General features: G+C 42.5%; 1 protein-coding gene across 1 annotated transcript in view; it reads left to right on the forward strand.

Annotated features, from left to right (window-relative positions):
- The first annotated feature begins 910 nt into the window (after positions 1–910).
- Positions 911–27,521, forward strand: part of LOC145397259 (putative glutamate receptor) — a 61,873-nt gene continuing 35,262 nt past the window's right edge. Inside the window, exons 1-2 of the mRNA XM_080270457.1 lie at positions 911–1,002; positions 1,499–1,628. Of these exons, the coding sequence (XP_080126583.1) occupies positions 911–1,002; positions 1,499–1,628 (222 nt within the window). The remainder of the gene's footprint in view (positions 1,003–1,498; positions 1,629–27,521) is intronic.

A 27,521-nucleotide genomic window follows, 5' to 3' on the forward strand; every position in this document is an offset into this window, starting at 1 on the left:
TGATGATGATGAAAGTATATTCAGTCAAGGACTGTCCCCTAGCCGAGGAAGAATTATTCAAGATTGTATCTAACCTATCCTGTTTGAAAAGCCTCCCACCGGCGCTCCCCTGTCCTAGGTACTTCTGTCACCCAACCGGTCCGACAGAAGCTATGCCGGCAAAAGACACAACCCTGCGGGTGGGGCAGCCTTCATCAGGTTCGGGGTGGGACTGAGCCAGATTCAGTCCCAGACAACACTGCGCATTCCTCCACCTCTACAACGGCATGTAGCACCTGTCTAGCAGCAAACTCTCATCTCTTTTCTCTCCAACTCTCTAATGCAAGAATTAACCTTTACTCCTAGTCCTTCATTTATGCAACAGGTCAACTCTGGAACTGTCTCCCTCTGTCTGTATTTCCTGCTAGCTATGATCTCCAGTCTTTCAAACGCAGTGTGTCCAGGCATCTCGAAATGATCGGATCTTGAATTTGTCTCTTTCCTGTATATTGTTTTTCTCTTGGAATGCACAGTTCGTGGGCTTGTAGCCTTTGGTTCCTTCTTCCTAGCATTAAAGAAATGTAGACATTACGATACGGTGCAGATGAAAAATATCAATATCTAGGACTGACTTTCAAGCATAGAATTCCAATATAATATATTTTACATTTGCTGCAGGCATAGACTCGTTTAGGTCAAGCCTCAGAGCCCCACCAACCTGACACGACCGCCTCCCAGTCCCATCTGACAGCTGGGGCAGAGAAGAATAACTGCCAGGGACCTGGAAAGGCACCAGAGTTGCAATAGGTGAGGTGGAGTCCAATGAATGCTGCATCGTCAACATGAGTTTTGTTTTTATTAAAAGAAATCCATTTATACAACAACATAAACTTTATTCCCCCCACCCTTCCATCCGCCATGGAGCCCAACAATGGGAGGTCATATGCCAAGGACAATACAACTGGTATCCCCAGAGGTAGTGGGAAAGGATATGCAGGTAACCACTGGGGAACCCGAACAAGGGTAACTCCATGACAACAGGAGTCACCGGGCCCCCCAGTGCCCATTTGACCCTAGCCAATGCATGACCAGCCGATTGACCTAGTTGGGCCCAGCCAGGCAGCCCGTCTAGCCAGAAGAAGGGACCAAAGAGGTATATTGCTAGCTCCAGGGCACAGTGTGCAGCATCACTCAACCCCCAAGACTCCCGTATCCCAGCATTACGGGACGCCACGCACGGCAAATACGTCTCAGCCTAGATGGCAAATGGGCAGGGACTGACATCACTTGCAGGCCTCCTCCACAAGTGATGTACGGGATGCTTCGTCCACGAGGCCGACAAATACCGATCCGTACAAAGGTAGGCAGGCCTCCCAAGTAAGTGGCACTGCCAGCCACTCTTAAAGCCCCACCTCCACGTAAAGGTGACTCCCCCTCAGTGGGGTACAAAAAGTCGGAGATTTGGGCCAAGTTAAGGTGAAAAGTTTATCTTAACATATTCATAATCACCTGTTTCCAGGATCATAACGGTGAGAGAAGCAGGTATCTACGACCACTGGATCAGAAGCTACACCCCCAACATGACCACCTGCCTCAACCCACCCACAACCATGGCCGTCAGATCCTCACTCAGCCTCTCCAGTATATGGGTAACTTACTCACTGTGCTTTCGTGAGCCATACTTTCTGCTCATCCGCCCATCTATCTATCTATCTGTCGTCCCATCCATCCATCCACCCACGTATCCATCCATCAACGTATCCATCTCTCTCTCTCTCTCTCTCTCTCTCTCTCTCTCTCTCTCCATATACGTTGTAATAAGTGATCCGGTAATACATGTACTAAATATGTTGCAGTTTCCTAAAAGTATATTCTCTCACATTGCAGGGAACACTGGTGGTTTACGTGGTTGGCCTGGCGATTAGTTTGCACGTGTTCTGCTTGGAGCTCGTCTACTCACACCTCCGGTAATGTGTCCGTGATGAAGGATGTGAGGCTGTTGGAGTGGCAGAGTCGAATCAGTTAACCACCGGCGTTTGGGGTTTCACATTGCAAGTTACTGACCAGGTTATGTACTAGACATTTTGCAGACCCAGTTACTAATATTGCTAGTTCGAGTTTATAAATAAAAAGAAAAAACTTATTTCTTCGGGTCAAGCATCATTTTTATTTCATTTTTGCTGTTAAAGAAACTTTCACTGGGAGAGGAGGAGGATCTGGAATTGGACTGGATACATTCTGAAACTCTTCTGAGCTGATGGAAACCGTCTAGAAATGACGAAAACAAAATAGGAAAGATATCAATGCATTTAATCAATTTATATTTCATTCTTGCTGCAGACGATTTATTCACCTTACAACAAGCTTTTCGAAATGAAGTGGGTTACATATGAACTACATTTACCACTTTATCTTCGCCACGTCTCCCTGAAGCTGAATTATCTTCTAGTGATAGCAGAAATAAAACAGAATAAAATGTCACTGGACTGAAAGAGTTAAAACATTAATGGATGTTGATTGTAACGTATTTGGTACACGAAATGTTGTAGATTCCAAGGTAAATAAAATCGTGTAAAAATAACAAACATTTAATGAAAGACTCCATAATAAAGAGAGAAGAGAAGGATACTTTAGATTCTCTACAATTCCTTCCAAACGAGAACTGTCATAAACTTTACAAAGGAGACTTGTCAGAGCAAGCATCTATCTATCTATATGTCTGTCTATCGATCTATCTGTCTATTGCCAGACTCCTCAATCCCGTAAGGGGTCACCACAACAAATCACCTCCAAGCCTCCTTGTCCTCTACCATCGGACTGTCTTCCCTGCAGCTCATAATCCCTTCTCTCATATATCTCTACACTCCATTCCCCCATCTCATCCCTGTTCTCCCCCTCCTCCTCTTCCAAACCACCTCACTCGGAAAGACTCTTCTAGTCAGTTTCCCATTGATCATTCTCTCCACGTAGACATAGGATACAGTGAAAAATACCGGTATGTTAGTGTATTTCCTAAATAACTCAAGGTATTTTCCTCTTCAACAAGAAAAGCCTTTGCTATCTGCATGGAAGCGCCCCGAGAGGAAAAGAATAAACTGTGGAAGGTAATAGCATGCTGAAGACCCAAGCACTCTCTAACCCTTACCTGCTTTGCTCTGGCGAAAAATAAAGTTGTACTGTAACTAATTTTGTATGTTTTCAATGATTTTGTATGTTTTCTTACGTTGATTTATTGTACATACCGTAATTATTTCTATGTTCAAAATGTTGAAACACACACACACACACACACACACACACACACACACACACACACACACACACACACACACACACACACACACACACACACACACACAAAACACACACACAAATACGAACATTTGTAATATACAGTACTATACCCGGACTACCAGAGAGGATAGTTTACATTAGTCGTCGAATTACGGAACACAAATATCAAGGCAAACAGCCTTAGCAAGACCACTTCTTCAAACAAAAACAGGGACTCTCAATATAAGCACCTCACCAAATATCAGTTTGTTTATGAAGGAGTCTAGCAAAGATTTAAGGTTTTTGTACATTCAGTAAACATTGCAAAACCGAATACACGGCGTGATCCCACTTTTTTCCTAAGCTATTCACTATGTCTTTAATTCATATTAAAGTTAAGTTAATCATGATACATGAAGTTAATATTACTAACTGACTATACGTTATGGAGGCCAATTTGATACATGGATTATTTGAATTGATAAGGAAAGAGTATTTGTGTTAGTTTAAAGGTCGTTTAATAAGTCAAGAGACATCATAACTCCTCTTCCTAAGCGATTTATTTTACTTATTACACCGCAAAAAATCTAGTCTGTGCCGTTTATATCGCTTTCAAAACCGACATGCTTTCCATCAACGACGTACAGGATTATGCTGAGGTTTGAGGTGAGGAACAAATCGCTATGAGAAATGAACTACTGAGCCAACAGGGTAACCTGGGCCCATATTCTCGTCAGGTAAGGAGGCTTGGTAACACCTCTACCTTAACTATTCATTTTTGGATATGGCTGGTTAATATCCTTTTGTACGCAGTTTATGCACAGTATGGCGATATTAGAAGGATGTATGTGACACAGAATAGGGCTTTAAAGTGTAATAGGCAAAATAAATTGCTTAGGAAGAGGTGTTAGGAAGCTTCCCTACCCGGCGAGAGTTCTGCCCTAGATGACATTGTTGGTTTCATAATAAGTTATACTCAGCGATTTGTTCCGCACCTTACACCCCATTATCCTCTTGTACGTCACTGATGCATAGTATATCAATATAAAAACCATGTAAAAGCAATTGATGTAATTTTTTTCTTTTAAGGTATGATTTTTAGGAAAAGGAACAATTTTGCAATATACATTGATCCATTGTTGACTGCTGCGTGTTGGCTGTGTGGTAGGGGAGTGTGGGTGTGCTGACACAGATAAATAATGAGCCTCTGGCCTGTCCCCCTCACTGGCCGCCTAACCCTGCGCGGCCGACTGCCTCACCCGCCGCTGCCTGACCATCACCTCTCTGCTAGTAAGTCTTGAGAGTGTGGCGCCGTGCTGGTGTGGCTGACGGTGTTTGTGTGGTGGTGATGGCGTGGCTGACGGTGTTAGTGTGGTGGTGGTATGGCTGACGGTGTTAGTGTGGTGGTGGTGTGGCTGACGATGTTAGTGTGGTGGTGGTGTGGCTGACGGTGTTAGTGTGGTGGTGGTGTGGCTGACGGTGTTAGTGTAGTGGTGGTGTAGCTGACTGTGTTAGTGTAGTGGTGGTGTAGCTGACGGTGTTAGTGTAGTGGTGGTGTAGCTGACGGTGTTAGTGTGGTGGTGGTGTGGCTGACGGTGTTAGTATGGTGCTGGTGTCGCTGACGGTGTTAGTGTAGTGGTGGTGTCGCTGACGGTGTTAGTGTGGTGGTGGTGTAGCTGACTGTGTTAGTGTAGTGGTGGTGTGGCTGACGGTGTTAGTGTAGTGGTGGTGTAGCTGACTGTGTTAGTGTAGTGGTGGTGTGGCTGACGGTGTTAGTGTAGTGGTGGTGTAGCTGACGGTGTTAGTGTGGTGGTGGTGTGGCTGACGGTGTTAGTATGGTGCTGGTGTCGCTGACGGTGTTAGTGTAGTGGTGGTGTGGCTGACTGTTAGTGTGGTGGTGGTGTGGCTTTAGTATGAAAAAGCTTTTATATAATACAGATATGGCTTGGAGTATCTGAGGAATACCTAAGTTATGAATTACGTTTGTTGTCAAGATACATTATTTAGCATAAGCACCTGAATCGCATTTTAATGTTATTTGTTCTTGTTATTAATTTTTCATATACTAATAGCTGCGTATTAATACAAGTATCAGAAGAGAGAAATTTATTCCTTAGAACAAACAAATGTTTCAGGTTCAAAGCTCACTGACAATAGCTTAGAGAACAGTCAATATACACTCTTTACTCTAACTCAGATTTTCGTACTTTTGCAGTTCAATTCACGTAACCCAGAAGCAGAAAAAGACAATATTACTGCTCTACGTTCTTTTCAAAGCACTTCTTTTTGACTCACGCCGATTTCTTGTGTTCATCTCTTACTACGTCTCAGCAGTCAGGATGGAGAGAGGGCAATTTTGGACCAAATTTGAAAAACAAGGGAATAGTCAATAAATGTATTAGTAATCAATATCGATAGATGTATAGTGCCTCACAAAAAGTGTAAGAACATTTGGAACTTCTTCTAGGGCTGCTTTTGAGTAATAAACTCAAGTAGCACATGATGGTCTACTTATAAGGAGAGATGCTTTTACTGGTGGCATTATGGAAGAATTATGGGAGACATTTCTTAGCCTGAATCATTACAATAATACCGAATTATCATGAACACTGTGGTGAATGGTGGTTGTGATATCAGAACCATACTCAGTTGCAGGAATGATGTCCCAGGTTCGACTCCCGGAGAACCACGATACTTTTAGACAGGGTCGCCTTTATTCTAAACCGTTGTATCTATAACTGAATTAGAGACTTTGATGTCAACGGCCGAGTGTGTGTCTTAATGTGGGGAAAGGCTTTGGTGCTTTCCTTGTCAGTCTTGCTTATATGGTTGTGATAATGACTGATGCACAAAATACTGCACAGGCATATAAGTGCGCGTCCACACGTGCCCTCGAATATATGTTGGCAACACAGCTGCCAACATGTTTGGGTACATGTATCCAACAGTATTTGGACAGATGTGTGCAAAAATGTTTCAGTGCAGCTTCGAACACTGGCAGCAGAGGTGATGGGATAAGTGTGTCCATACCAGGCCGCTGAAACTTCATCATGATGTTGCCAACATGATCAGGACGCTGCTGTTCCCAACATGTTTGCAGCGTGTTCATTACTGTGTTCCTTACATGTTGCCGACGCTTGTTCGAGCACACGTTTGGACGCGCACTAAGGGTAACAAACCTAGTTCTTCCCTCGACCTAATCATTCTTTCCTTCATTCTTGGCTTCTGGGGCTATCGTTCTCAGAATCAATAACGGTGGTGTAGTCGGGAGTAAACCTGGGTTCGTATTCTCGACGGGTAAGGAAGCTCCCAAGTACCTCTTCCTTTGTGATTTATTTTTGGTTATGGCTGGTTAGTATCCTTTGGTACGATATTTATGGAGAGTATGGCGATAATCGAAATATTCATCGCTTAGTTAAAGATGTTAAAATGCTTCCTCAATCCTGTAAGAATATGGGCCATGATCGAAACACAATGGTCCCCTGTAAGATTTCGCGGTTTACCGCGAGACCAGTGGGCAGGCTATCCTTACCCTAGGCTGTTCGCACTTAGAATTGAGAAGAGACACGAATTTGTATCATAGTCTGAGGGAATAGTTTTTTAGTGTTTTCCTTCCCACACACGTTAGTATGTAACTGTGTGTGAATGCAACTTAACCACGAAATGCTGTCAACATAAGTGGAGTTAAGGTCTGACATTCGTCCATTCTCTTGAAATTCACTTCCTATCCAACTAAGTCTTCTTCTAACCCCGGCTTTCCTTCCGACTTAGGGCAAACCTGGCAATAATTTTGGTGAATGTTTCCTCCACAGTAACATTCTCTTCCTCAGGGTCTTTTTACCTTACCCTGTTAGAACCTAGAATTAAGAACGGGATCTAGTTTTTATACCAGTGTTCTACCAGTGAAGAAAGATATGTTTTTTCTGGTGATTTCCTTGCCATTTAGACAGTAACATTAATCAGTTACGAAATTACAGTTCTTGTTGTCCTAATGCGTGAACTGGATAATTATGAGGAATATTTTTGCCCATAAGGCAATCAGTAACTGTAGCTCCCTAATACTGATGTCGGATTCATGCTCATATAGCAATTAACACTCAGAAATAGTTGTTACAACCTCGAAGTGGATGCGTGTTTCTTTCGTTCTACATCGGCTTTAAGGTTGGAAACTTACTCCCCGACTGTCGTTAAACGTGTGTAGAGGTATTTTGTGTTTTCATATGCTTGTATACATTCACACTCTATTGTTTCATACTGATGACACACACACACACACACACACACACACACACACACACACACACACACACACACACACACACACACACACCGCCATTCCAAAGTATCAGTTTCCAGATGAATGATTCTCACTACAGACTCAAAGTCTTTTTTTCTCAATTGGCCAGCTTTGGAATTAGAAACTTTTGGCTACATACCTCCCTTCGACTACGTTTCGTCCTGAAGTAAAGCTCATGTGACCTGTTACAGTACCATTAGAGTTCACTCAGAACTGACCGATGAAAACCGGCTTATGCTTGATAGGTTACACTTTCCACCGGATACCCTGATATATTATACATCTGCTAATTAGTTTTACGTACGAATCATCTATTCAATAATAATTTCGAGTGAACGTGCTTTGGTTTACACAGAGGAGGATGGTACACCGCCGCAGCCATAGAAAAACTGTGATTGCTGAACGAGAGATGTTTATATTGTTGTGGCTGAGCGGGCTGTCATTCCGAATGATAGGGAAGAGGATGAGAACAAGCGCCACCACTGTGCGGAGGTGGGTGAGGCACTGGCAGTCGGAAGGGGACTTGCAATCTTCACTGGCAAAGAAGTTAAACAACACGTCTTCTACTCAGTATCATTATCAGTCTCCAGCAACACCATATTATTCTGTAATATGAATATCGAAGGACATGCGTTTGCTTTATGTTTCTGTGTAAAAGCAAATGCTTCTAGTATTTGTGCTTACAATAACAAACACCATAGGATTGATATGAGGTTATGTTAGGTTTGAAGTTTCAACACACACACACACACACACACACACACACACACACACACACACACACACACACACACACGTCAGGACACTAAAATATCATAATACACTACATAATACCTAGTGCCATATATGCTGTTAATATGTAATATACAGGTTTGAAGAAAGCTGTACCTAAGCTCGAGAGAGCTGGAGGAAACAGCAGTGTAGATTCTAGCTAGGGAATTTCGCACACAGCACAGTTTGACGCCTAATGAAAACTCCACAGGTGTGGAAATCACCACACTTGCCCACTCACATGACCCAACCAGTCATATACAGGGGAAATTGGAGAGTCAGGGCAGAAGGGGTTAGGACGTGATAGGAGAGAGAACAGGAACGGTGGAGCAGGCAGGAGTAGAGGGCACAGAGTTAGCTAGCATAAACCGATTTCACCTGACTACTGCTCTTGTCAAAACAATTTCTTCTTGAGAATAAAACTGCAATCAACCACAGACTCATCTTTATCTTTATCCTGCCATCGACGACAAGGCCAACTTTAAAATTCTCTCCTCTTACAACCCCTACAATCTAACATTTTTAAAATGCCTCGGCAATGGCTACGAGAATTTCTTTTTAAGTTTATTTACTTCTTAAAGGTATCCCTGCCTTATTGTTGAGGGTCTAAGTGAGCTGATCCTCTTGTTATGTTGATGAGAATCCATGGTATACTGTAAGTCCCCTCATCGTTGTCTACCGAAAAAAAATCTATTAATTAGCTAATCCAGTCATGCTGAGGTCGATGATAGAGCTGATGCGCATTATAAACAGGCACTTGGAGAATAATAACTTTGCCCGTTGTTTCACTTATAGAAGGAGTTTAAATCAATACCTAGGTCATGTAAATGCTGTATTGTGGCATTTGTAGTCATAGTTGCACCTATTTTTTTGTGTGTGTGTGATCTTAATTTTTTCTGTATCAATTTCTTCAAGTTTATTTTCATAATTTGTGTTCAGTGTTTCGGTGATGTCCGAGGTTACATAATTGCTGGCTAAATTCCTTGAGACCCTTTTTAACTGATCAACATGCATTTGCTTTTCTTTCCCACTTGACTGACTTAATTATTTAGCTTAATTACTACCTTATTGGCTTTTCTCATAATTACTCTGAGCCTTCAAATTTTCGGTGATAGTTAATGTCTCTAGTGTGGATGATGCCTCAGACAAAATCTCCTATGCTGATAGTTGGTTCTCTTGCCTTTTTATTAAATGACTCCATCATTTCTTCCTTGGACAACGATAATTGTTTCACCATTTTGTGTATCTATTGAAATTCACGCAAACAGACTTTAGGATAATCGTCATAATTGTATACAGGCAACGTTTCACCTTCCAGAATCTCGTATGACAACTTTTTGTCTGTCCCGTAGGTAATGAAATGGGGTGTGTCTCCTACAGACTTGTGTTAAGAAGCGGGATTTGCCAGTTATGTGCTCGAGAAACTTGTTTACCGTAGCTTCGGTACAGGTCAGAGATGCCAGCCTGCCTGCTGTTTGTAAGCATAGTTATTTCGTAAGTTATGCATTAATTTTTTTTTCTCATTTTCTTTATGTTTTATTTGTGTGATTGTTAAATTATCTACTTGAAATTAGGTTTGAATTGTAAATAACTTATAGTGTTATGTAATGTAAAAAAAACTTGCATGTTTTGGTTGTCTCCGAATTGATAACTGTTGTTGTTAGTGGCAGGTACACGTTTTAGAATGTTGGAGAAGCAAGGAAGGTTATATTAGGTTGGAGAAGAGACTAGTTCAAGTTTAGTCAGTTTTCAGTTCAGTTTGAGTGTAGTGCAGTGTCAGGGCAGTGAAGTTTGTATATATTCGGTACTTGTGAAAACAGTGAAGTGTTGTCAAGCATTAAATGTAATAGCAGTGAAGTGTTGTCAAGCATTAAGCGTAATAACGGTGAAGTGTTGTCAAGCATTAAGTGTAATAGCAGTTAGTAAAGTTTGAATAGCTCCATTGCTTGTGAGAACAGCGAAATGAAGTTGGAAAGCATTAAGTGGAATTTTTTGGAAAATAAGGACAGTGAACTTTAAGAAGCCAGCGTTTATTTTCGCCTCAGCTAAACTTATGTGCTGTACACCGAAAGGCTGACCATAGGAAGAACAACTAACTGAGCAACGTCCTTCCTGTACTGTACTATTGCCGTTGGAGCCTGTGGCAGTGTGAGGTCATGGACGTAACACTGGTGTCATGAGTGGGATTAAGTGCTGCAGTGAGTCAAACCTTCGACATGGAAGCAGGTGTGCAGACAAGGTCTCGAGCTGGGCAGGAGGAGGAAATTTCCTTAGCGACAATTCTGAAGCTAGTACAAGCACAAAGTGCCCAACTACAGGCACAGAAGGAAGAACAGAAAGAGCTCAGAAACGAACTCAAAGGAAAATTACAGGCACAACATGAAGAACAAAAATTACAATTACAAGCACAAAGTGTCAAATTACAAGCACGAAGTGTCCAGCTACAAGCACAAAATGATGGACAGATAGAACTCCAAGCACAATTACAGGCCCAGATTGAAGAACAGAAAGAGCTCAGGAACGAAATCAAAGAACAATTACAAGTACAGAGGGAACAGCTTCAATAGGCATTACAGGAGCAACAGAGGGAATTACAACTAAGGATGCAAGGACAGCTAGATGCTTTTGTGAAGGAAATGAATGAAGAACAGGAACAATTGAAGAAGGAAGTATACGCTAAGCTACGGCAGCAGAAGTATGAGGTAAACAATAATGTGATGGAGTGTAAACAGCATGCAGACAAGCGACTAAAGATTAGTGAGGGAATAGTGGCAGACTGGAGACAGCTTGTTGATAACCAGATGTGAAGACAATTAGTGAGAAAATGGAGGCTGTAGAGAAATACTGCACCGCTGAGCCTCAGGTTAGTGTACAGGGAGCATATGAAAGGATGGACAGCATATGATGAATCTTGACGGATCCCAAGCATCTAAAGGTTGCATTACAGGATTGAATAATCAGAATGCAGGAGATTTAAATCCTGGCCTTAATTATGATGCATTCTTGGGGGAAATGAGGGGAGAACAGCAACAGCTTAACCCCTACACCGCGGGCTTGTTTACCAATTACTTGCGTGTCCCGCGGGGTTATTTGGGCTCCGAGAGACTCTCAAAAAATATTTGCTAAAAATCAGTTATTAGTCCTAGAATAATAAAATTACATATGCTTATAGCACATACCTTCAGCTTTCTCCTGGAATGATTGTTGAGCCTTCGTCAGTTTCCGTAGGACTTGTGGAGACCTCTGAAGTAGGGTAACTAAGTCTCCACTTTACACTTCCCGACAACCCGTTATATGATTACCACAGCCAGATACAAACACTATAAACACTATTCTACCATTTTCAAGTAGTTTGGGATCCATACTAAAAAAAAAAACAGTGTGAAAGCAATGGAAATTACGAGCGCGTCTGATCGCCGCACTTGCGCTAGTTCGCTCTAGGCACTCTGTCATTTATTATTCATAAAACCCCTCACACTTTATATTTCTATTACTATATCACACTTATATATATCTGGAGTCTTTCATTCAGTCGTATTATTTTATTGTCACTGAAGTCATTCTATTTTTCAGTCAGTAAAATACGTAGAGAGCCACGGATTCACTCTCACTGTTATAACATAAATTATTTGTACTCATATTCTTATATTACTAATTACTTACATTACTATTTACATTTTCTATTCTATTTTCAATATTTACCCTTCTATTTTACTTACAATATGTTATTCACTGTCACTTTCAGTAAGATGAAACTATAGTACACTGTTCAATCATATGAACTGAACATCCATTGCTTTCACCTGCTATTTACACATTATTTACACATTATTTCCAAATAATTCTGCTTCCACACTTGCACTGTTAGAACTGCTTCTGGCTGTGATAATCGAAGAAGCAGGTTACACAGAGGGGAACCTGGCATTCAGCGCACTGCCAAGAGGTGCGTTTATGCTCAGGTGTGCGGCGTGTGGTATGCGCACATACCTGACACCTGCGAATCGCAGCCTTCCTTTTCCCTGTGGCAGGCATTAGCTCAAGTCTGTGCCGCTCCATATACGCCCTCTGCTCAAGTCGGTCGGGAAGTGTAACTGGATGGAGCCTTGGAGTTGCTGCTTGCACCTTACCATATTTTTCCAGCAGCTGCTGGACACAAGTCCTGGCGAACAACCTCAGGGAGAAGGACTTGGGTGGCTTTACCTTCATCTTGTACAGGATGAAGGCGTTCAGCATCGTCATATCTATGAGATGCAGAAAAACTTTCCTGTACCACCTAGTATTCTTCCTGAGGCAGTCGATCTCACCAATCATCATGTCGGACTTGTCCACCAGCCGCATGTTTATATTATAGTCCAACACAGCATCAGGTTTCATCACAGGTTCGCCTGTCCTACGGTCGACCTTCCCACTGTCTCTCATCTCCCCCTTATGTACGGTGGTGAGCAAGTGCACGACTCTCTTGTCATGCCACCGTATTGCCAGCATCTTCTCAGACTTGCGTAGGTGCACGTCTCCTCGCTGCGAGTTTCCTGCCTCTGGGAATTTGGGGAAGTTGGCACGATTACTTTTGACAGTGCCGCAGGAGCCAATGCCGTGCTCAGAAAGGTATTTGGCAAGTTTCGGTGCTGTATAGTAGTTGTCTGTATACAGCACATGATTCCCACCAAAATACTTTTCTAGGAGCACTTTCACTACACAGCCTGAGAAGCCAAGGGGGTGTTTTATCGAGATCGACAGTGCTGGCTGAATATATGACGAAGTCAAGGATGTACCCGTCTTACAGTCGCACAGTACAAAGAACTTAATTCCAAAGCGATGGCGTTTGCTTGGAATGTACTGGACAAACCGAAGACGTCCTCTGAACAGAACCAAGGACTCATCAATGACAACCTTCTGAAATGGGTGGAAGAATGACATGAACTTATCCTTCATTCTGTTCAGAATCTCCCGGATCTTCCAGAGTGGGTCGGTTTGGGAAGGTACATCATTATCGGCAAAGTGCAGGTTTCCCATGATGTTCCGGAAGCGATCTCTGGCCATGTACTTGTTGAAGGTCGGTGAGGGTAGTAAGGGGTCCATGGACCAGTATTCTTCCAACTCATGCTTCTTGGAGTGTGGCATAAGAAGCATGAGGGCAAAGAACACATACAGCTCCTGCACTCCCAGCATGGTCCACTGTTGCATCTTGGCTGCACCTGTACCACTAGCAGCACGTTGTGATTCGAACCTGTTAGTCTCATCACATATGTGCTGCATGACTTCGTCATCTAGGAAGGCCAAAAGGTAGTCGACACACTCAGCATTTTCGTCCATAGTGAAGGCAGGCTGAACTCCTGACGAGCTCTCATCGAAAACCAGGTTTTCGGGGACAAAATCTGACCCTTCCGTCCACGCGAAGGCGTCCAGGATTCCCTGGCGTGGCGGTGGAGGGATGGTGGTGGTGGTGGTGGTGGAGGTTGGCTGAGAGGGAGGCTTATCACGGTCAAGGTCACTCGCACTGACCCTAGGTTGCCGTACAGCACTAGCAGCCCTTACCCTACTAGCTACACTACTTCTCACTCTCTTAGATCTACCTCTACCTCTACGGCCGGCCTTCACTGTTGATGCTGGTGGTGACTCCGACGACGAAGACTCCGGAGATAACTCAGCCGACGATGATGACGAGATGAGTAAAGCGGGGCTTGGGGAACGGGGAGGTGAATGATCTCGTGACTCATGGCGGGCTGGGTCACGTGGGGGCATTGTTCTGGGGCTAACACGCCGCCTTTTCACTCCCTTCCCAAATTCTTTTCCTTCCTGCACTAAAGGCTCCTTTCCCTTGGAGCTACACACAGATTCACTGGTAGGAGCACTTGTTGTCGCTGTTTCTGGCGCGATAAGTTCACCCGGCTCATCACACGATTCACCGGAATCGTCAAAATTGCTGTCCATTATTATCATCGACAATTCAGCAAGTTCTCGTGCCACTGCAGAGTCACTGAGGCCTTTCCTGCTTGCCTCAACACTTTTCTTGGGGGTAGAGGTCACGGGGCCCTTTGCAATGGGCGCAGAAGCGGCAGGAATGGCGGGGCGCGAGTGCGACATGTTGTCTCTGCAGTGGAGGACAAGGAACTAAATGCCGCGGCTTATCTGAGAAGGGAAGGGTTGACAATGACACTTTAGGCTGACTGCTGCTAACTTACAGGCTAATTTTTTATAGGTAGAAAATCTCGGCAATAAATAAAGAAATAGGTACTTCCAGGTGAATGTAAATGTCAATTAGGATTCTCCCTTCCTTTCTGATATATATTTTTATTACAGACATCGATTACAAGGCATAAATCAAAGGGGAAATTACCGTGGTAATGTAGCGAATGAATGCACGTGAGGTTTTGTCAGGTGATAATTGGGCAATTTCAGGAGTATAACACTATCACTTACCTGTTTTTTTTTTGGTATATATTATTGGGTAAAAATATTGGGCATAGGGCTTATTTCAATGGATGAAATCTGTGGAAAAAGAAGAGGGAAATTTCCGTAGCGCAGCGCGGCGTGAGAGGTGAGAGGAGAGGGTAATGGAGGGCAAGTAGGGAGGGGAGTCAAGAAGGGGGTAAATTATCTGAGAAGGGAAGGGTTGACAATGACACTTTAGGCTTACTGCTGCTAACTTACATGCTAATTTTTTATAGGTAGAAAATCTCGGCAATAAATATAGAAATAGGTAGTTCCAGGTGACTGTAAATGTCAATTAGGATTCTCCCTTCCTTTCTGATATATATTTTTATTACAGACATCGATTACAAGGCATAAATCAAAGGGGAAATTACCGTGGTAATGTAGCGAATGAATGCACGTGAGGTGTTGTCAGGTGATAATTAGGCAATTTCTGGAGTATAACACTATCACTTACCTGTTTTTTTTTGGTATATATTATTGGGTAAAAATATAGGGCATAGGCCTTATTTCAATGGTTGAAATCTGTGGAAAGAGAAGGGGGAAATTTCCGTAGCGCAGCGCGGCGTGGGAGGTGAGAGGAGAGGGTAATGGAGGGCAGGTAGGGAGGGGAGTCAGGAAGGGGTTAAAATAGCTAAAATGTCAACAATGGATGGGAGTACAGATGAGATTTGGAGTGCTGACTAGTGTTGGACATTGGCAGTACTGATATATGATACAAGCCACCACTTGAGAGCCCGGGATAATTCAAAATAACACAGAATCACAAAAGTGACGCCCCGCGGTATGATCCATTGTAGCCGAGCGTCACGAAAGTGACGCCCCGCGGTTAAGGGGTTAAGGAGGAAGTAGATGCCAAGCTTGAGGAGCAGAGGTATGAGATGGTAATGCAGCTTCCTACTGGTCTCAAGGGTGTTGCAGTGGAGATTCCGTGCCTGATGTCAGTAGAGGAGAGGATGCAGATGGTGGATGCAGATTCGCAACTAGTGCTAGGGTGGCTGCAGCAGAGTACAGTGCGACCATCATGGGAATAAGTTTCCAGGTTAAGCCCTGCAACCAAGAGCTACTGGAGTCAGCGCGACCTTCTTCGTTTGAACAACGGACTACTGGCACGTCAATGGGAGACGCCCGATGGCCTCAGCAAATATTGGCAACTGGTAGTTCCAGAGAAGATGAGGTCTGAGGTCTTGGATGAGTCCCATAACCAGATCACTAGTGGTCTTCTTGATCCCCAATAACTCGCAGCATTCACGGAACACAGCAGACTCAAAGTTTCTACCCTGGTCTGAATGTAGCTCTTGTGGCATCCCAAAATGACAGAAAAACTTACCAACCGACACCCGAGCAACAGTCACAGCCTCTTGATCAGGGATGGCATAGGCATCTGGCCACTTTGTGAAGTAGTCCATGGTGACACATATATGCCGGTTTCCTCTTTCAGTCAGTGGCAAAGGTCCAGCAATGTCCGCCGCGACTCTTTCCACTGGTGCACCCACTTGGTACAGCTGAAGAGGGGCGCAACCACGTTTCTTGAGTCCCTTTTTGGCACAGCATACATCACAGGCCCAACACCACTCTTCAACACCCTAACACATGCCAATCCAGTAGAACCTGTGTCGCAGCCAGCTTAGAGTTGTCTTCACTCCCAGGTGCCCACTAGTGATCTGGTTATGGGACTCATCCAAGACCTCAGACCTCATCTTCTCTGGAACTACCAGTTGCCAATATTTGCTGAGGCCATCGGGTGTCTCCCACTGACGTGCCAGTAGTCCGTTGTTCAAACGAAGAAGGTCGCACTGACTCCAGTAGCTCTTGGTTGCAGGGCTTAACCTGGAAACTTATTCCCATGATGGTCGCACTGTACTCTGCTGCAGCCACCCTAGCACTAGTTGCGAATCTGCATCCCCCATCTGCATCCTCTCCTCTACTGACATCAGGCACGGAATCTCCACTGCAACACCCTTGAGACCAGTAGGAAGCTGCATTACCATCTCATACCTCTGCTCCTCAAGCTTGGCATCTACTTCCTCCTTAAGCTGTTGCTATTCTCCCCTCATTTCCCCCAAGAATGCATCATAATTAAGGCCAGGATTTAAATCTCCTGCATTCTGATTATTCAATCCTGTAATGCAACCTTTAGATGTTTGGGATCCGTCAAGATTCATCATATGCTGTCCATCCTTTCATATGCTCCCTGTACACTAACCTGAGGCTCAGCGGTGCAGTATTTCTCTACAGCCTCCATTTTCTCACTAATTGTCTTCACATCTGGTTATCAACAAGCTGTCTCCAGTCTGCCACTATTCCCTCACTAATCTTTAGTCGCTTGTCTGCATTCTGTTTACACTCCATCACATTATTGTTTACCTCATACTTCTGCTGCCGTAGCTTAGCGTATACTTCCTTCTTCAATTGTTCCTGTTCTTCATTCATTTCCTTCACAAAAGCATCTAGCTGTCCTTGCATCCTTAGTTGTAATTCCCTCTGTTGTCTCTTTTAATGCTAGTAAAACTAAATATATACAGTTAACTAATAGACAGATATTGCCAGATTCGTACATTACCTTCAGTGCTACTAATATTCCCATCTCCAAAAGTATTGAAATTCTTGGCGTCTCACTTAAAAGTGCCCTCAGCTGGACCTGTCATGTCAGATCACTTGCTAAAACTGCCTCAAAGAAACTTGGATTATTGTACAGAGTCATGTTAGCAGTTAGCTATAATTTATAAGAGTCATGTGCGCTCTCAGCTTGAATGTTGCTCACCCTTGTGGAATGGTTGTGGAGAGGTTGCATTAAGACAACTAGACAAAATTCAGAACAAAGCTGTTAGAATCATTAACAACCCTGTCATTACATATAAACTGCCTCCCCTGCAAGTAAAAAGGAATGTTGCCTCCCTTGCATTATTATACAGATATTTTTTTGGCAAATGCTCAGACGAAGTTGCGTCCATGGTGCCACCTCTCCATGCCTTCCCTCGTGCTACATGGGCATGTGGTAGCGCTCATGACTGGCATGTCACTCAGCCAGATTGCAGAACTTCTGCCTATCAGAATTCTTTCATTCCCCGAACTGCATCTCTCTGTAACTCGCTTCCCCAGAGTTGTTTCCCTCCAAATTTCAACCCACAACTGTTCAAGTCTAACTGTTACAGATATTTTATGAACAGAGGACACCAGTAATCTGGTGTATGGATTACTTTTTTTTTACTCATTTGTTTTTCCTTCCTCAGTTCTGTTATTCAAATATATATATATATATATATATATATATATATATATATATATATATATATATATATATTGTTACATAGCCTATGATTTCATCATCCTTTGTGTAATTCTAACGTACAGTGTGCTGCCTGTTTGATCACGAGTGTGTTCTGCCTCAGTCCCCCCCTTCTACCGTTATAGTAGAGTAAGTCGTCCTTTCTGTTGTTCAGAGCGGGATTGTCAACTCTTTGTCCCCATGGCTTCATTTGCGCGTCCTTCTTACAAGTTGTATCAAGCTCTGCTGGCCCCTATATAATGAGCTCAGTCTCTGCATCATTGCCACTTAGATCTGCTCCTCATTTTGTTCACATCTCTGTCCTCCCCTGTACAGTTATTGTTGTGAGTGCTCAGGAAGTCTCCAGCCATCTAACTGCTGTGTAATTTGAGTATGAGTGTTATTACATTTTGTTCTTGTACTGTATAACATAAGGTGTTAATTTGTAGGCCTAGTGAGGTTTTTGTGCTTAGTGTAAAGTTTTACTATCAGCCATCATTAATAATATTTTGTATCTGTAATAATTTATCTTGCATTAACTGAGCATTACCCAGTGTATGTTCATTTTAACAGGGCTGACTTAGATAAATTTACTCCTCCTAATTTCGTGTTAATAGAGGTTATTACAGTTAACCATATATTTAACCTGTTTTTTGCCATTACATTATCCTTATGAGTCCTGAATGTTTTGTTGTTAGTTTGAGCATTAAACTTTAACTTGTAATTTTACCTAACTCTTTTGTTTTGAACCTGGAACTTTACGGGACAGTAGTGATTTTTAGTATTCTCACTTAAAGTGTACATTATCTTTCGCTGTTCCATAACATAAATTTGGCGACCTCTTATCAGGATATTCAGGATATTATCATAAGGATATTGCTCGATATTTTGTGACTGATTTATTCATGATGTCTACTATTACTACGCTTGATGAAGCCAAAGATTTTTTGTCAAATGTGCAAACAGTGTTGGATGTAGAAAACAGAACAAAGAATGAACTTAAGCTTGTTGCTCAACAATTGGGAATTGCTGTTTGCTCTCATCATTCTAAAGATCAAATTGTTGACATGATTAATGAAAGCTGTTTAATGTAACTCCTCCAAATGAGCAAACGCAGATTGAATTAGCTAAGTTACAGCTAGCCCTGCAGGAGTCTCGTGCTAAGGAGGCGGAGGCTCGTATTCAGGAGGCACAGATATATGCACAAGTTGAACTTGCCAGGATTCAGGCAGACCATGAGTATCGCATGAAACAAGGTGGAACTGGATCATCTAGCTCTGATGATTTTGATGTGGCTAAAAATGTTAAACTTGTCCCTCCTTTTAATGAATCTGATTTAACAAAGTATTTTCAGTTGTTTGAGAGGGTAGCTACAGGTTTTAATTGGCCCAAAAGGTATTGGCTAGTACTCCTTCAAATTGTTCTCACCGGTAAAGCTCAAGTAACTTATGCATCTTTGCCTCAGGATCAATCTGATAATTATGATGTAGTTAAGAGCTTGATTCTTAAGGCCTCTGAGCTTGTTCCTGAAGCCTATAGAGTAAAATTTAGGACAACTTATAAGCAAGATAAGCAATCCCATGTTGAGTATGCAAAAATCAAAGAAGATCTGTTAGAGCAGTGGTTAAATTCTAAGAATGTGGATTCTGATTTTGGTAAATTTAAGCAGATGATTTTGCTGGAGGACTTCAAGAGGTGTATTTATAAAGATGTAAGCCTATATCTTGATGAGAAAAGAATAGATAATTTGTCTGATGCTGCAGTTTTAGCTGATGAATATGTTCTCACTCACAAGAGATATTCTAAAGAAAAAGGGAAAGCTGAGAGTAAGTACGTTGCCTCTACTCAGAGTACAGGTAACAGGAAAGAGAATAAAGATGATGTTTCTCAGGAAGTAAATACCAGCTTCACCTCTAGATTTCAGAAAAGTAAATGTACTTATTGTAGTAAGCTTGGTCATACTACGGAGAGATGTTTCAGGAGACAGCCTGGTGTGAACAAAAAGGAGTCTTTAAATATTCAGTTAATTGGTCTAGTGTCCACTCTTGAGAGTTCCCAGAATTCTTTAACTGAGTTAACTGAACCTGCTTTGAGGGGTAACTTAAATTCTCATGATGGAGCTCCTCTTTTGAGCAGTAACGTGGGTGACACTCTCAAGAGTTCATGTGCTAATTTCCTGTCTGATGGTTTTGTCAGTCCTCTGGACAGTAATGACAGGAAATCAGTTAAAATATATCGTGATACAGGTGCTTACCAATCCCTTATGCTGACCAGTGTTCTAGGCTCTAATGTTAATTCCTCTGATGAAACTGTAATCTTACAAGGTGTAGGGAATAATTACTTCTCTGTCCCTCTGTGCAGAGTGAATTTAGAGTCTGGTTTTGTTAATAGTTCCGTTATGGTTGGGTTGGGTGAGACACTCCCAATGTCAGGTGTAACTTTCTTACTTGGAAATGATATTGGTGGAAGTCAAGTGTGTCCAGCTCCTCAGATGTCTAGTGAACCAGTTGCTGCGACCCGGGATTGTGATGTCCCTGATGTGTTCCCTGCATGTGCTGTCACTAGGGCTAAGTCTAAAGTTACTGGTGATTTAGAGGATAATGATGATGATGATGTTATCCTAGCTGACACTTTTCTTGCTAATTTGGACCACTCACCAGATGAGGCAGTACCTCGTAGTGTTGATAATTTGTCTCGTCAAGAGTTGGTTGAGTTGCAGGTTGCTGACCCCGAGTTGAAAGGTCTAGCTAGCTCTGCTTGCAGTGAGGAAGAGTCAGCCGGTGCTTCTACTTGTTATTATATAAAGTCAGGAGTGCTTATGAGGAAGTGGAGACCCCCAACAGCATCAGCCGACTGTGAATGGGAGGTTGTACATCAAGTTGTCATCCCTCGTGTTTGTAGGCAGGATATCATTAGAGTGGCTCATGATTCCAGTTTGGCAGGACACCTTGGAGTGAGGAAGACTGTGGCACGCATTTTGAAACACTTCTACTGGCCAGGTATCTTCAGGGATGTTTCCTGGTATTGTAAGTCTTGTCACACCTGTCAAGTTGTGGGGAAGTGTAATCAGACCGAAAAGGTTGCACCTCTAGTTCCCATTCCTCCTTTTGAGGCGCCTTTCACCCGTGTGTTGGTGGACATTGTGGGCCCTCTTCCTAAGACTTCTTCAGGATTTTCTTATGTGTTGACCCTGATTGATATGGCTACTCGTTATCCTGAAGCCATTCCACTTAGAAATATCTCAGCAAAGAACGTGGTTAAGGAAATGCTAGGGTTCTTCACAAAGTTTGGTCTGCCCAAGGAGGTACAGTCAGACCGGGGAAGTAATTTCATGTCAAATGTTTTCAAGCAGTCTCTGAAAGAGTTGGGCATCACCCAGATCATGTCTTCAGCTTACCATCCCCAGACTCAAGGAGCGTTGGAGAGATATCATCAAACACTCAAATCGATGCTCAAGAAATACTGTTTGGAACATCAGAAAGACTGCAAGAGAATCTCCAAATGAATCATTGGGCTTCTCACCTTTTGAACTACTGTTTGGCCATGAAGTAAGAGGACCCCTTAAGCTACTCAAGGAATGCTGGCTGTCGGAGGAAGATGACGTCAACCTGCTGGAGTATGTGATGAAGTTCAAAGAACGGCTGTCCACTGCTTTACAGCTAGCGAGAGAGATTTTGGAGCTGCTCAGGAGAAGATGAAGACTTGGTATGATAAGAAGTCCAGGTTACGCCACTTTCAGCCAGGAGATCAGGTTTTGATTCTGCTACCGGTGCATGGGCAACCTCTTCAAGCCAAGTTTAGTGGTCCTTATCTCGTGGAGAAGAAACTCAGTGATGTCAACTATGTCATCGCCACACCAGATCGTAGAAAGAGCAAGCAACTATGTCACATCAACATGCAAAAGTTATTTCACAGGCGGGACGAAAATAATCCAGTCTGCACTGCAGCTGTTCCACCCGAGTCTGCAAGTGAAGCTCTTCCATGTAGTATGAGCCTGAGTGATAGTTTGGGGAAGAATCCTGATATCATGAATGATCTCCAGACTAAGCTTTCTCATCTACCTCCTGAGGAAAGGCAGGAGTTTTCGGCATTACTGCAGGAGTACCCACAAGTGTTCCGTGCCACTCCAGGAAGAACCACTGTGTTGATGCATGATGTCGATGTTGGAGACGCAAAGCCAATTAAACTGCCTCCTTACCGTGTGAACCCAGTGAAAGTTCCTCTCATCGAGAAGGAGCTTGGCTACCTGTTGGACCACAAGATGATTGAGCCCTGTCAGAGCTAGTGGAGTTCTCCTGTCACTCTAGTCCCTAAGCCAGGTGGGTCACAGCGGCTTTGCATCGACTACAGACATGTTAATCAGATAACCAAAACAGACACTTACCCTCTCCCTCGCGTGGAAGATTGCATAGACAAGATCGGAAAGGCTAGGTACATAAGTAAGTTTGATTTGTTAAAGGGATACTGGCAAGTACCTATGACTGGACGTGCTAGGGAGATCTCATGTTTTGTAACACTAGGAAAGAAAATGTTATTGCAGATTGCTTATCTAGACTTTAGACAGATTGTTTTAGAGTAATAAGAAATTTCCTTTGTAAATTTCTTTTTCTTTGTGGGGAGGTGTTACATAGCCTATGATTTCATCATCCTTTGTGTAATTCTAACGTACAGTGTGCTGCCTGTTTGATCACGAGCGTGTTCTGCCTCAGTCCCCCCCTTCTACCGTTATAGTAGAGTAAGTCGTCCTTTCTGTTGTTCAGAGCGGGATTGTCAACTCTTTGTCCCCATGGCTTCATTTGCGCGTCCTTCTTACAAGTTGTATCAAGCTCTGCTGGCCCCTATATAATGAGCTCAGTCTCTGCATCATTGCCACTTAGATCTGCTCCTCATTTTGTTCACATCTCTGTCCTCCCCTGTACAGTTATTGTTGTGAGTGCTTAGGAAGTCTCCAGCCATCTAACTGCTGTGTAATTTGAGTATGAGTGTTACTACATTTTGTTCTTGTACTGTATAACATAAGGTGATGATTTGTAGGCCTAGTGAGGTTTTTGTGCTTAGTGTAAAGTTTTACTATCAGCCATCATTAATAATATTTTGTATCTGTAATAATTTATCTTGCATTAACTGAGCATTACCCAGTGTATTTTCATTTTAACAGGGCTGACTTAGATAAATTTACTCATGCTAATTTCGTGTTAATAGAGGCTATTGCAGTTAACGATATATTTAACCTGTTTTTTGCCATTACATTATCCTTATGAGTCCTGAATGTTTTGTTGTTAGTTTGAGCATTAAACTTTAACTTATAATTTTACCTAACTCTTTTGTTTTGAACCTGGAACTTTACGGGACAGTAGTGATTTTTAGTATTCTCACTTAAAGTGTACATTATCTTTCGCTGTTCCGTAACAATATATATATATATATATATATATATATATATATATATATATATATATATATATATATATATATATATCCTTTGGCGGAGAATTTATTGAAAGCATGTATTATGTGGATGTTTGAGACACGGTGTAGATAGAATATTGTGTGTGTGTGTGTGTGTGTGTGTGTGTGTGTGTGTGTGTGTGTGTGTGTGTGTGTGTGTGTGTGTGTGTGTGTGTGTGTGTGTGTGTGTGTGTGTGTGTGTGTGTTTTGGATCTGGGAAAGGTAGACATAGAATGACTTGGTAAATAAAGTGGATGATTCTGATGGTGTCTCTCACATAATAAATCAGTCAAATCTGCAGTTGTCTTCATTCTCCAGTTCCCAATCCCTATGAACTCATGACTTTTCAGCTCAGTATTTCCAGGACTCGATCTGAACGAAGTTTTAATTCTGGCTTTTTTAAAATCAGTATTCTATGAAGGGAAAGGTTTTGCAGGCTCTCAGTTTTTTATTTTTAACTACTAAAATACAGTAACTAATATATACGTGGAGTACAAAGTAGGTATTTATATATTTAATTGCTCATATGACTACTTTTTAAGCTGCGTAAGTGGATGGTTTATTAAGTGAAAATTTCCTTTCTTAAGGATCTCCAGCAATTCATTCACGCTTTGGTGATCTTTTCAGTTTGCTCTAACTAATGTCTGATACTATTCGTTAAAAAGATAATGAAGGTAGAGTCTAATCCGTATATTTTGGAGGGTTTCTACAGATCTAACAATAACAACAATAAAAAAAAAAAATAGCAATAATAAGTCCTTGTAGCGAGAACATTAACCTTTTTGGAGTCTCATGTTCATTTTTTTTTTCCAGACATCAGTATGCAAATGCAGAGGATCGTGGCAAAAGCAGTTGCTCTTTGGCTTCTTTTTGTTATGGCGGCGTTAAAGACTGTGAATGGTGATCGGCTGTGTCCAGGTTAGCATAAGTACACATTCCAGAACATGAGACAATTTTTTTTCTAATCCTTTACGATATAACTATACCCGTAAAAATCTACTTCATTTTCGGCTAAACTGTCATGCACGGTAATGCATATAACATGACATTTAAAATCTGTGTATTTTATTTTCGGCTACATTCACAGGCACAGCACTGAATATTGCATGACAATTTTGCATCAAGGTCTTGTTTTGAAAGCCGTGAATAGTTTAACTGGAAAACGGTACCAACATATTTGCATTGTTATATGATGATGATACAAAAGTTTCTGCTTGATTTTATCCCTTATCAAGTTTCTCTAACTATCAGTACCAAACTACATGCACAGTACACACTACATTTCCTTTTCCAAAATTCAAAAACAAATCTATCATGGCTTCACAACACATAGCCTCGGAGTCCCCAGGGATGGGGGGACCATAAATGCCCCCACCTTCCTCCCCTCTCCCGGTAACGACTCAAGCTGCCTGGAACCACTGTCTGACTCACTTCTTCAGTTCTGCAATATTCGCGACATTTCCTCTAACTTTCGCTCTGTTGAGCACCACGTCTCCTCCTATAAACCTCACCTTCGTTTCCTGACTGAGACTCAGCTGTCTGAGGCAACCGACAGCGAACCCTTTTCTGTATCCTCCTACTTTCTCTTTACTCATTTCAGAGCCAGAGGTGGCTGCTGTGTATATATACGCAACGACTTATCTTGCTCTCGTGTTCCTGAACTCGATTCTTCTGAATTCTCTGCACTCTGGCTTCGGCTTTCCAGTCATTCTCTAAATAAATTTATCTGTGCTGTTTACTTATCCCCTAATTCTACTGATTATCAAAAATTCTTCAACTATCTTACTTCTACGATGGAACACATTCTATCCATTTCTTCTTTCTCTGAAATCTCCATTCTAGGAGATTTCAATGTTAACCACCACCTTTGGCTCTCCTCTCCTTTCACTGATCCACCAAGTGAACATGCCTACATCCTTTCCATCCTCAATGGCCTAGAGCAGCTTGTACAGCACCCTACCCGTATCCCTGACCGCCTTGGAGAGAGCTCCAACATACTTGACCTCTTCCTTACAACTAATCTTTCTGCTTACACTGTTGATCTTTTCTCTTCGTTCGGCTCCTCCAATCACAACCTTATTACCTTTACTTGTCCTTTCGCGCCAGTATGGCCTGTGGACCCTCCAAAGAAACGTCGTCTGTGGCACTACAGACAGTACTTGTTTTGTTTTCCCTGGAATGATTATTGCTTCCATGGCCGGAAGCCATCTGACTGTGCCTTGCACATTACGGAGGTTATTCTCACGGGCATGAAAGCATACATTCCTTTCTCATATCCTTTGACTAATGCAAGAAAGCCTTGGTTTAATCACGCTTGTTCTAATGCTGTCCGCAAAAAGGAGAGAGCCTATAAAAGGTACAGGAACCAACCCACCCCTGAATCACATCCTTTTTATGTTTCTGCACGGAATCGTGCTAAGTCTGTTCTTCGTTCTGCTAATAATAATTTCATCCACATTAAATGCTCTCAACTCTCCAAATTGAATTCTTCCCGCTCCTTCTGGCACCTTGCCAAAAACCTTTCTAACAACTTTACCTCATCATCCTTCCCTCCTCTTTTCTACTCTGATGGTTCCTTAGCTATTTCTTCTACTGATAAAGCAGATCTCATCACTCAGACTTTCTCCTCCAATTCCACCTTAGATGATTCCGGTGTTGTTCCTCCATCACTTCCCCCTACTGACTTCCTCATGGCTGACATAAAAATTTCTTCAGCTGATGTATTTTCTGCCATCACAGGCCTCAATACTGACAAGGCATATGAGCCTCATGGAGTCCCTCCTGTTGTCCTCAAGAACTGTGCTTCTGTGCTTACACCCTGCCTAGGCAAACTCTTTCGTCTTTGTCTACCAACTTGTACCTTTCATTCTTGCTGAAAGTTTGCTCTTATTCAGCCAGTCCCAAAGATGGGTGACCATTCCCAACCCTCTAACTATCGTCCAATTGTTTTAACATCCTGTATCTCAAAAGTTTTTGAGTCAATTCTTAATAGAAAAAATTTAAAGCATCTTTCCTATCATAGCCTTCCTTCTGATCGTCAGTATGGGTTCCGTCAGGGACGCTTCACTGGCAATCATCTCACCTACCTTTCAGACTCCTGGTCATCCTCCTTTCGGGACGTTGGCGAAAGCTTTGCCATTGCACTTGGCATCTCAAAGGCTTTCGATCGAGTCTGGCATAAATCTTTAATTTCTAAACTGCACTCTTATGGTTGCTATCCTTCTATCTGTGCCTTCATCTATAGCTTCCTTTCTGGTCGTTCTATAGCCGCTGTTGTAGACGGCCATCGTTCTTCTCCTGCATCTATCAACAGTGGTGTTCCTCAGGACTCTGTCCTATCACCAACTATCTTCCTCTTATTCATCAATGACCTTCTGTGCTGTACATATAACCCTATCCACTCGTATGCTGATGACTCCATCCTTCACCTTTCCATTCAGTTCCCACAACGTCCATCTCAGCAGTTACTTCAACAAACAAGGGATGAGGCTACGGCACACCTAATGTCTGACTTGGCTCATATTTCTTAGGGTAAAATTTATCTTGTTTTTAATGCATCAAAGACTTAGTTCTCAACCTGACAAATTCTTCCACGGGAGTACCCACTAATATTTAATAATATTCAACTTAATCCTGCATCATCCTTGAACATCCTTGGGGTTTCATTCACTCTGTACTTGTCTTGGAAAGATCATACTACTACATCTCTTGTAAATTCTGCTTCCAAGAGATTAGGTGTGCTAAGCCAACTCCGTTCCTTCTTTACCCCTGTACAATTGTTGACTCTATACACGGGTATTATCCTCCCCTGTGTAGAGTACAACTCTCATGTGTGGGGAGGTTCCCCACATACAGCTCTTCTCAGTAGGGTGGAGTCAAAGGCTTTTCATCTCATTAACTCTTCTCCTCTTACTGGCTTCCTTCAACCTCTGTCTCTTTGCCGCACTGTTGCCTCTTTATCTCTCTTCTATCGCTACTTCAATGATCACTGCTCCTCTGAACTGTCTGCCTGCATTCGTCCACCTCTACGACAGCGCATAGCACCTGTCTAGC

This window comes from Coenobita brevimanus, chromosome 40 (genome assembly GCF_032717465.1).
Source record: "Coenobita brevimanus isolate Jiangsu-jjx chromosome 40, ASM3271746v2, whole genome shotgun sequence".
Taxonomy (NCBI): domain Eukaryota; kingdom Metazoa; phylum Arthropoda; class Malacostraca; order Decapoda; family Coenobitidae; genus Coenobita; species Coenobita brevimanus.